Source organism: Nansenia antarctica (assembly GCF_963989245.1).
Source record: "Nansenia antarctica genome assembly, chromosome: 2".
In the NCBI taxonomy this organism is placed as follows: Eukaryota; Metazoa; Chordata; class Actinopteri; order Argentiniformes; family Microstomatidae; genus Nansenia; species Nansenia antarctica.
This window is the reverse complement of record NC_137675.1, coordinates 14,942,220-14,952,219: the sequence shown is the minus strand read 5'-3', so window position 1 is coordinate 14,952,219 and position 10,000 is coordinate 14,942,220. Positions and strand designations below refer to the sequence as shown.

Sequence of the window (10,000 nt, the reverse complement as noted above, 5' to 3'; positions counted from 1 at the left end):
CTACCAAGGCATGACAGTGAAGATCCGTTAGATGGGGATGCAGGAGGTGAGTGGAGATGAACAGACAACCTGACATTACTCTACTTGGACACTAGGTGGAGCATGCTGTGCATCAAGTCCACTGGATTGGGTGTACAGTGTGCACAGAGAGTCAAAATCAGTGGGGGCGAGGGGAGGGGCGGCACCAAGAGGGTAAAAAAGAGTCTCTAGACTACAGCGCGTAAACTTGCTAGACACCAAATGACTCTCAAATGACCCCCTATCCAAAACTGTGAGTAACATATAAAGTTATGTGAAATACAAAATGTGGCATCGATTTACCTTTTTCACTAGGCTTATTAACTACATGTTCTTCAAAGAGATGGAGAGAGAGAATAGAATGAGCGATGCCGTGAGAAAAGAGACAGAGAGAGAGAGAGAGAGAGAGAGTAAGGAAGGATGCTCAGTACAAATTGGATGACTTGAAAAGAAATGGATGAGGTCATCGACTCCAGTTATAATGTTTATGAGACCCACCAGACACGCACGCACGCACGCACACACACACACACACGCACACACGCACACATGCACACACGCACGCACGCACACACACACACACACACACACACACACACACACACACACACACACGCACACACACACACACACATTTCATAACATACCTTGCTCTATGCTGCTGCTCTTTGCAGGGACCTGCGGCAGCTGTCTGCCCCTGCGGCCTTGCGAGGGAGTCCCTGTAGGAGGGGAGGGGCTGTGTGTGTGTGCTCTGAGAAAGAGAGACAAAGAGAGACAAAGAGAGACAAAGAGAGACAGAAATAAAATAAAAAGAATAATTCATAAGACCTGAAGCCAGGGTGGCTACGTCACTCATAGAGTGAGAGTTTCAAAGAGGCTCAAGGCTGAGCGAGGGTGGCGCGGAGGTACCACCACACACAACCAGGCACCAGCACAGGAGTGGGCACAGGAGTGGGGACAGGGGGGAAAGTGGGCACAGGAGTGGGCACAGGGGGCACAGGGGGCACAGGGGGGAAAGGGGGCACAGGAGTGGGCACAGGAGTGGGGACAGGGGACACAGGAGTGGGCACAGGGGGGACAGGGGACACAGGAGTGGGCACAGGGGGGAAAGGGGGCACAGGGGGGAAAGTGGGCACGGGAGTGGGGACAGGGGGGGAAAGTGGGCACAGGAGTGGGGACAGGGGGGGAAAGTGGGCACGGGAGGGGGCACAGGGGGGAAAGTGGGCACGGGAGGGGGGGCACATTTAGGGCTCCAGCATGCACCTGTCCAGCCGTGGTGAGTTTGGGCAGGATCCTCTGAGAGGCGTCTGGGCAAAGGGACGCAGCGGCCCCCCCTTCCCCCTACTGCCCCTCAGTATAGAGGTGGGCTGGATACGACTGTCGGAAACGGAGCACGGTGACAAGAGAAACAATAAAAAAAGAAAGAAAATTAATGTGAAAAATATACAATGATATAAATCAGAAGTAAACAAGGGGGGGGGGGAACAAAAAATGTAACCGACAGAAGGAGAAAGAGACAAAATGATAACACACAAATGCACCTCCATAAAAAGAGGGGCTTACAAAGGGGTTTGTTGTGCTGCTAAATTCACACAACACTCACGGTAATATAAAAATAATACCGCGGTTCGGGTATTATCACATTCTGCCACATTCTACACAGGACGACCGATGATGGAGGGATGGGCACCCGTCCAGGTAGAGGAGGTGAGGTTGAATAGGGGTGTAGGGTAGAAGATGGGAAGTGAGTGAGTGAGTGAGTGAGTGAATGAAAAAATGACCTTACCTGTCACCCTCTAGGCATTTCTTGTTGCCTTTCTGACAGTTAGGCCTGCCAAGACTTCCTGTCTGCCTGTGGGGTGCGACATGAGCCACACGAAGAAGAAGAAGAAGAAGAAGGAGAAGAAGAAGAAGAAGAAGGAGAAGAAGAAGAAGAAGGAGAAGAAGAAGAAGAAGAAGAAGAAGAAGAAGGAGAAGAAGAAGAAGAAGAAGAAGAAGGAGAAGAAGAAGAAGAAGAAGAAGAAGGAGAAGAAGAAGAAGAAGACCACAAAATGGAGGATGCGGTGACTAAACAGTGAAACCAACAAAAATAAACCAAAATCCAAATCTTGAATGTATATGTATCCAGAGCAAATGTTTTGAATGTTTGTAATGACTTCGAATGCATGCACAATGTCTCACGTACAGTAGCCTATATAGCATTTTAGGAGGATGGAAAAACAAACACCACTGTTCATAAAGCGAGAGAGGCGGTGAAAAGGAAAGAGCAGGAACGCTCACTAACACAGTGTCATACGTAGCAGAGGCAGCAGAAAGGTAAGGCACAAGGTCAAGGAAACTGAGAAGCGGCTGCAGCTTTACATCCATCCACCAGTGTACACCAGTGTAAAACAGCAGGTCGAAGGCATAGCGGATAGCTAGGTACAGGGAGGTGGGGGGGGGGGGGGGGTAGCAGGACTGCAGCGGAGGCCCCAGGGAGGTGGGGGGGGTGAGGGGGGGGGGGGTCGCTGAGGCGAACAGGGAGGCTGCTACGGGTGGTACCTTTCTTCTTCAGGGGAGGCATGCTCTACTAAAATCCGGGGGCTCGGGGGTCTCTTGCGGGGCAGAGAGTTGGAGCACCTGATGTGGGGTGGTGTGGAGGAGGTGGGGGTGGTGCCCCCAGGGAGGGAGACAAGGACAGGTACATGGTGAGTGAGAGAGGAGGGGAGACGGGGACCGGTTGTTACGGGGATGGTTGCTAACAGCAATGGGCTTCCCTGGCAACTTACAAGCCCTCTGCTGGCCAATAGAGTTGTAAGTGTCAATGAACAGCCTGGTCTCACACGGCAGACGTCAGAATTCGACGTTTTCCATCGCATCCAAACGTCGAATTCCGACGTTCGCTCGTTTGAAAGCGCAGGGGTGCGCCTGTTATGTGCGCCTGTCGGGGCTTCTCTCGGGATTATTCCATTTTGAATTGCATTTGCATTAATTAGTTAGGCCACATTTTGAGATACAACCAACGGAGAGGGTTAGGGTTACCCTAACCCTAACCCTAACCCTAACCCTAACCTTAACCCTAACCCTAAATGTGGCCTAACTAATTAATGCAAGTGCAATTCAAAATGGAATAATCCCGAGAGAAGCCCCGACAGGCGCACATAGCAGGCGCACCCCTGCGAGCTACACGTCGGAATTCGACGTTTGGAGTCTGCCGTGTGAGACCAGGTTGCAATGAAGGTGTGGATCATTTTGGGGCCAAATGTTGGGTGTGAAATAGGTAGTTAAGTTGGCCGCTGTTGCTGTCTCTCTCTCTCTCTTATTAAATCTAGAGAAAAAGTGTTAGCAACTTTCCACATTCCAGAAAAGTCAGAGGTGTACAGAAGATCGTTTTTGACATGTGACAGATTGTACTAGTAACTACCTCAATTCATACATAGCTAGCATGGCAAAAATACGTTGATGTCGTCATCGTCATCATCAGCAGCAGCAGCAGTGTGTGTGTGTGTGTGTGTGTGTGTGTGTGTGTGTGTGTGTGTGTGTGTGTGTGTGTGCGTGCGTGCGTCTGTGTGTGTGTGCGTGCGTGCGTGTGTCTGTGTGTGTGTGTGTGTGTGTGTGTGTGTGTGTGCGTGCGTGTGTCTGTGTGTGTGTGTGCGTGCGTGCCTGCGTGTGTGCGTGCGTGCGTGTGTGTGTGTGCGTGTGTGTGTGTGCGTGTGTCTGTGTGTGTGTGTGTATGTGTGTGTACCTGTCTCTGTCGGGGGAGTGGAAGTTGGTATCAGGTCTCAGGCAGGTGGTGCTGGCACTCCTGACCCTGTCCAGTGAGGGCTGCAGGTCGCTATAGCAACACAATATGGAGGGCCGCAGAGGTAGAAAGAGAGAGGGATAGAAAAGAGAAAAAAGGAGGGCGAGAAGGAAAGATGGAAGGGTAATTGAGGGTAGAAAGAGGGCAAGGGAAGTTGAGAGAAAAGAGGGGGGGGGGGGGGCGGGGGAGGGGGAGGGGAGGGGGAACAAATGTTAGACTCCAACTTATACTGTTTATACTGTTAGGGAGGGCTTCAAAAATGTCTCTTAAACGGTCGTTCGGCCACACAAGTCGGTCCACTCGATGGAGGGTCGGAGCGTTGCCATGGGAACGTGCTCGTGGAGTGGAGTGGATGAGGGGACTGTCTGTGTGTGTGTGTGTGTGTGTGTGTGTGTGTGTGTGTGTGTGTGTGTGTGTGTGTGTGTGTGTGTGCTGTGTGAGCAAGTGGCCGTGCTAACAACACAAACAGTGCCCCCCCCCCAACCCCCCCCCCCCCTCTCTCTCTCTCACTCTCATTCTTTCTTTTCTCTCTCTCTCTCTATGTCAAGTCCAGTGGCAGAGAGCCTGCTATACTGCTGAGAGTTAGCCATCTGACATGTCCATGCTCTTTGTTTAAGGGCCACGATGATGTCCCTCCCACTGTGCCTTGCATGCCCTCCTACATACAGAGCCTATTGAAATGCACTGTATTCTTCTCACACCACAAGGACTTAGTGCTGTGTTTCTTTTAAAGGGGAAATCAACAACTGCCTTTTTTTGGGGTTGGCGGGGGGGAGGGGGTAAACAGCCGAGGAATGGGGCTGGAGAAATGTAACCCGTTCTCAAATTCGTAGACTAAGCTATGGACGCGATCTGAAAGCACAACCCCAAAAATGTATGTACGGATCGTTGATCCGCACCTTTAATACAGCTGTATTAATCCCTCAAGTGGGGGGGTAGGAGGGGGGGGGGGGGGGAGGGTGGAAGGGGTGTCGCCCGTGTCTCTTACCTAACCGTGACCTCATCAGTGAACCTGAGCACGCGGTGCGTGAGGACGCTACGCGGGACGGTTCCGGCCCTTTCCTGTCTGCGCGGGGCCTTGCTCTTTAGGCATGCTGGGAGGGTGGAGCTACACGCCAGAAACCCCGCCCCCCCGCCGCACACAGACACACATGCAAGAGAGCGAGAAATCAAAAAAGAACAGTGATACCAACAAAAAACATGCAAGGAGGAAAAACATAGAGAGAAAAGTAACTTGGAGTATTACGTTATGCAAATAAAACAAGCATGGCAGTAATTTCCTTAATTGTTTAAAGTCAATGATTAAGAAAACACACATTTAACGAATGGATTAGGAGCTAAACTAAGGCCTACGATGGACATCAGTGGAGGCTGGTGGAGGAAAAGGGAGAACGATGATCAGGGGAGGCTGGTGGAGGTAGAAAGCGGAGGACGGGCTCATTGTGATGCATGACATCATCATCAGGGGACGGGCTCATTGTAATTCATGGTACCGAATGAGGGATGGTATCAAACACACACACACACACACGCACACGCACACGCACACACACACACACACACACACACACACACACACACACACACACACACACACACGTTTGGTACCATTCCTCACTTCATTCCATGCATTACAATGAGCCCGTCCTCTGATTTCTACCTCCACCAGCCTCCCCTGATGGACATACTGTGTCCAGAGCCTAGGGCATGGAAGGATACTAAGATTTGATAGATTCTAGATTATCATCAAATCTCCCCATTGTCATTAACTCATGTCCCAACTAGTAATGAGGGGGGGGGGGGGACCCCACACATCAAGAGTAAAGCAAGTGGAGGCAGCAGAGGGGATGTGCTAAGCCAGGATGGCACCATGTACAGAACACATCAGACCTGCAATTGAATCAAACTTAATCAGGAAACGAACTACTGTATATATTTAATCGAGGATAAAAAAACATCTCTGATTACCCAGATAAATACGCATATGGCTATGGAATGAGGACTAGTATGTTTGCTAATCCTACACTGTCAACACTCCTATGTGGTCTGCAAAAGCAAATCATTAAAATGTAATATTGTATAATAACCCCCCCCCCCCCCCCCCCGCCCCTCCCCAACTACAGCAACATGCATAAAGAGGGATTAAAGGCAATGTTGATTGCATAAGACCATCTAAACATCTAAAGCTTTTAGGCAAGCTGCACGTGGGGACAAGCGTAATGACATTGGAAAAGAAAGCACAGATCAACTGTACAATATATAGTTCAACCCAGTGCATGGGATTAGGGCTTTATTATAATATAGGCTACAATGTACCAAGACATACAATTAAATTACTCATAGAATATTCCCTGGTTCTTGTATTTGGGATAAAGCATCACATCTGTCAGGATGATGGTTTAGGAATACTATTGAAAACAGCTTTATAATGTGTGTGTGTGATGCTAACATACAGTATTAGCATGGTATTATCTCTCATAGAAATGACGCTAACGTGTTAGCATGGTCTAATGTGTTGTGATGCTTTATGTCAGCATCAACCCTAACCAGAAAAGCAAGTTGAAGGAAAGGCACTATATATAAGGGAAAAAACAGGGTATAACAGTTGGTACAACACTTGACAACACTTGACACTGAGCACATCAAGCACTATGGTCGCTAAGCGCCAGTTACTGTACGTTGAGAAAATGTCGACTCAACATAATGGGCCGCGAAAGTCACTGATGAGTCCACGTTATTGTGTCAGAGAGGGAAAGGGGGAGGGGGGGAGGAGAGGGGGGTGGGGGGAGTCAGAGCAGGGTTGCCTTAGTCTACAGGCTTACCTGTACATGTCTTTATTGATACCATTGACTAACAGGGGCATTTTGGGCGGCAGTGTATTGCTGTGCTTGGCAGCTACACCCCTAGTTATGTTGTGTACAGACCACGCACATTGGAGGGGGTAAGAAAACAAGAGGGAAGACAAAGCACAAATAGGTGCCATTTATAAAAGGATCAGGCACAAATAAAATCAATCAGGAGAGATTTTCAAACTGGTATGAAGTAAACAACGTAGCTATTCTGTAATCCCTTTATAACCGTTTTTTTTTTTTCATGACGTCATAATGAAGGTGTATGGGACTGTTAGCTAGTGGGGAATGCGCTGGATATGTAGGAAAACAATGACATTCAGGTTTTTGGATATAGACTTTGGATACAGAAATGCAAACATTGAAAATCTACATTGAGTTGGACGAAAAGGCTTCCAATAAAAACAACTCATTTTCATTGAACACTGTGAACACAAACACTGTCTCTTAGTCACGATCACTGGCGATATAAACACCGACTTTAACTCAGAGTTAAAATGGAGTTGTTAAAGTAGAGTGACGATGCAAAGGATGATGGGTAATTGAAGAAAGATGAGTACGGGAGGTAGGATAACAGTAAAGTCTCGGGGCTTTTGGTTGTTTTGTTTGTTTACCTGTTTGTGTGCAGGCACTCGGCACTCCCGCCTCGGATAGACCTGTGCATCTCCAGGACCTCACTGTGATTGCCATGGCGATGGGTGAATTCGACAACCAATCAAAAACAAGCCAAAAACACAACGTAAGAGGATGGCAACTCAGAAACGCCCGTGCGATATGATTATGAGAGAAATCAAAAAATCATAATTTTGATTTTGGCAATAAAACCCAGCATCAATAATAATAATAATAATAATAATAATAATAATAATAACAATGATATTAAACTTTAGTAAGTTGCAATGACTTTTTGTATTAGTAATATTAGTAGTTATTAGTACAATAACAGAACAAGAGCCTTTCAATGCCACTGTGTCCTTCATCATTCCCTAAACAGTATACACCTGTTGTAGTCAAGCATCGAAACGAATCATTCCATACCACGATTACCATCATACCATCATACACATTAACCTACCGTATAAACCTAGAAATAAGGACTCAAAACCATGAGCCAACAACCATATCATGCTAATATCATTAGCACCTATGTTATCACCAGAGCTCCAAAGCAGTCACTGAAATGGATATCGTTAACTCTAACGCTGACGCTAAAACCCAAACATTTTCATAGAAGGTGAGTAAACGCTATACCCTTCCAAAAAAGGTGCGTAAACGCCGTTTTACGTGCGTTTACCCTCCACGACATCGCTACCTACAGTACAGTACATCCCTACCACACCGTAGACACCTCCAGCTACAGCCCTCTACAGCACGCCTACAGTATCTGACCTGTCCCCACTAGGACACCTGTCTGCCACCAGCCTCATCTGGGTGATGTTACCTGTCCTCAGAGTATTCGTAGTCCGAGTCCCCAGACCGGTGCTCCTGGTGGGAGTCGTGGTAGTGGCACGGAGACTGGGAGTGGTGCCGGTTCTGGTGGATCTCGTCCAGACTCCTGATATAGGACAAGGATGACATCACAGAGGTGAGTCACTGTGTTCTAACATAATAACAACATCATCGTAACATTGTAACATATTATTGTTGTTATTGTCATCTTATAGAGTCAATTCTGACTGGATGGTTGTGTGCGTGTGTGTGTGTGTGTGTGTGTCACCTCTGCATGGGGACGTGAGTGGGCCGAGAACGAGCCCTACAGGTGTCCTCGCGGTGGGGGGACACGGAGCGGGAGCGGTGCTGGACGGGCCTCTCCTGCTCGGGGACGGTCAGGGTGCTGTTCCTCTCCCTCTCCCTGGAGTTACGCTCTGCACCTGGATTGCACCACCGTACACACACACATTTACACACACGCGCACACACACACACATATATATGCATGCACACACACACACACATACGCACGCACGAACATACGCACACACACACACACACGCACACACACGCACACACACACACATACGCACACACACACACACACACACACAGACACACACAGACACACAAGCAGAAGCAAACATATTCATACACACACACACACACACACACAAAGAAAACACAAGTTTAAAGTACGTTTTGACCGTGTTGAGTAGGGCACTCAACTACCCCAAGTGACCACTCCACTGGCTGGTGGAGGTAGAAATCGGAGGACGGGATCATTGTAATGCATGGAACAGAATGAGGAAGGGTAGTCTGATACCACTCCTCAATCCTCTCCATGCATTACAATGTTTCCCTCCACCGGCCTCCCCCGACACAGACTGTTGCAAGGTCACGGTCATGCTTGAATACTACTGTGCTCAACTACTACTAGCATGAAAGCGCTAGTCCACTCATACCCATGCCAGTGACAAAGCTACTGTAGGGTACAAAGGTTACCAACTGCATTCTCTACTGTGGGAATGTAGTACATTCAGAGAGTGTGATGTTTTACAATACTTGCAAAAGGACATTCTTTGGAGTTTTGAATTCAGTTGAAGAAAACTCAAAGTGGGGTATACAGTAAGCTAGGTTACATATTAAGCGATAGCCGGGGGATTCGGGTACTTACCTGACTGTTTCTGCATTCAAGACAGACGACTATTAGCGAAAGCTAAAATCACAGCCTTTTTTGGGGGGGACTAGTATTGAGCTAGTCCTGACATGGACAGTTTTTTATAAACATGGGATACAGGGGAGGCTGGTGGAGGTAGAAATTGGAGGACAGGCTACATTGTAATGTATGGAATGGAATGAGGAATGCATCACAATGAGCCTGTCCTCCGATTTCTACCTCCACCAGCCTCATCTGATGGAATAGCTACTCCATAACCACGAAGGCTAGCCATATAGGCTACTAGTGAGGGGGGGTCATCCCTATGTTTCCACAACCCAATGGCCCCACAGCCCAATGGTCCCACATTTCTAATAGGGTTAGGTTTAGGTTTAGGTTTAGGGTTAGGGTTAGGGTTAGGGTTAGGGTTAGGGTTAGGGGTTAGGGGTTAGGGTTAGGGTTAGGGTCCAATGCCCATGCCATGTCAGATGGATTGGTCAACCCAATGAGGAGAAAAGAGGCTTCAGACAGGCAGACACACATACTTTTCTCTGTTATATAGTTAGATTACTTAGAAATGTGGGAACATTGGGCTGTGGGACCATTGGGCTGTGGGAACATAGACACGCTCCCAGTGAGGGCTAGCATTGGATACCAACATAGTTGATGCAAAGTATCCTTTGACTGTGGAGTCCAGGCTGTACTACTGAAGCATGCAGGGGATGGCAGCGTAGAGTGGAATGATCGTGACATTGCACTAGC

At 48.2% G+C, this 10,000-nt stretch overlaps 1 protein-coding gene across 7 annotated transcripts in view; it reads right to left on the bottom strand.

Annotated features, from left to right (window-relative positions):
• The window catches only part of rims1b (regulating synaptic membrane exocytosis 1b), a gene marked incomplete at both ends in the record, with an annotated part of 66,171 nt that overhangs the window by 8,979 nt on the left and 47,192 nt on the right, over window positions 1–10,000 (bottom strand). The window contains 10 exons of one of the 7 annotated variants that reach the window (XM_080523774.1): window positions 666–769; window positions 1,282–1,395; window positions 1,805–1,870; window positions 2,560–2,637; window positions 3,743–3,832; window positions 4,788–4,907; window positions 6,622–6,702; window positions 7,263–7,325; window positions 8,090–8,203; window positions 8,366–8,519. In XM_080523774.1, the coding sequence (XP_080379900.1) occupies window positions 666–769; window positions 1,282–1,395; window positions 1,805–1,870; window positions 2,560–2,637; window positions 3,743–3,832; window positions 4,788–4,907; window positions 6,622–6,702; window positions 7,263–7,325; window positions 8,090–8,203; window positions 8,366–8,519 (984 nt within the window). Of the gene's footprint in view, window positions 1–665; window positions 770–1,281; window positions 1,396–1,804; window positions 1,871–2,559; window positions 2,638–3,742; window positions 3,833–4,787; window positions 4,908–6,621; window positions 6,703–7,262; window positions 7,326–8,089; window positions 8,204–8,365; window positions 8,520–10,000 lie in introns of those variants that run through there. The other 6 variants (XM_080523776.1, XM_080523775.1, XM_080523778.1 and 3 more) reach the window with 6 other exon arrangements.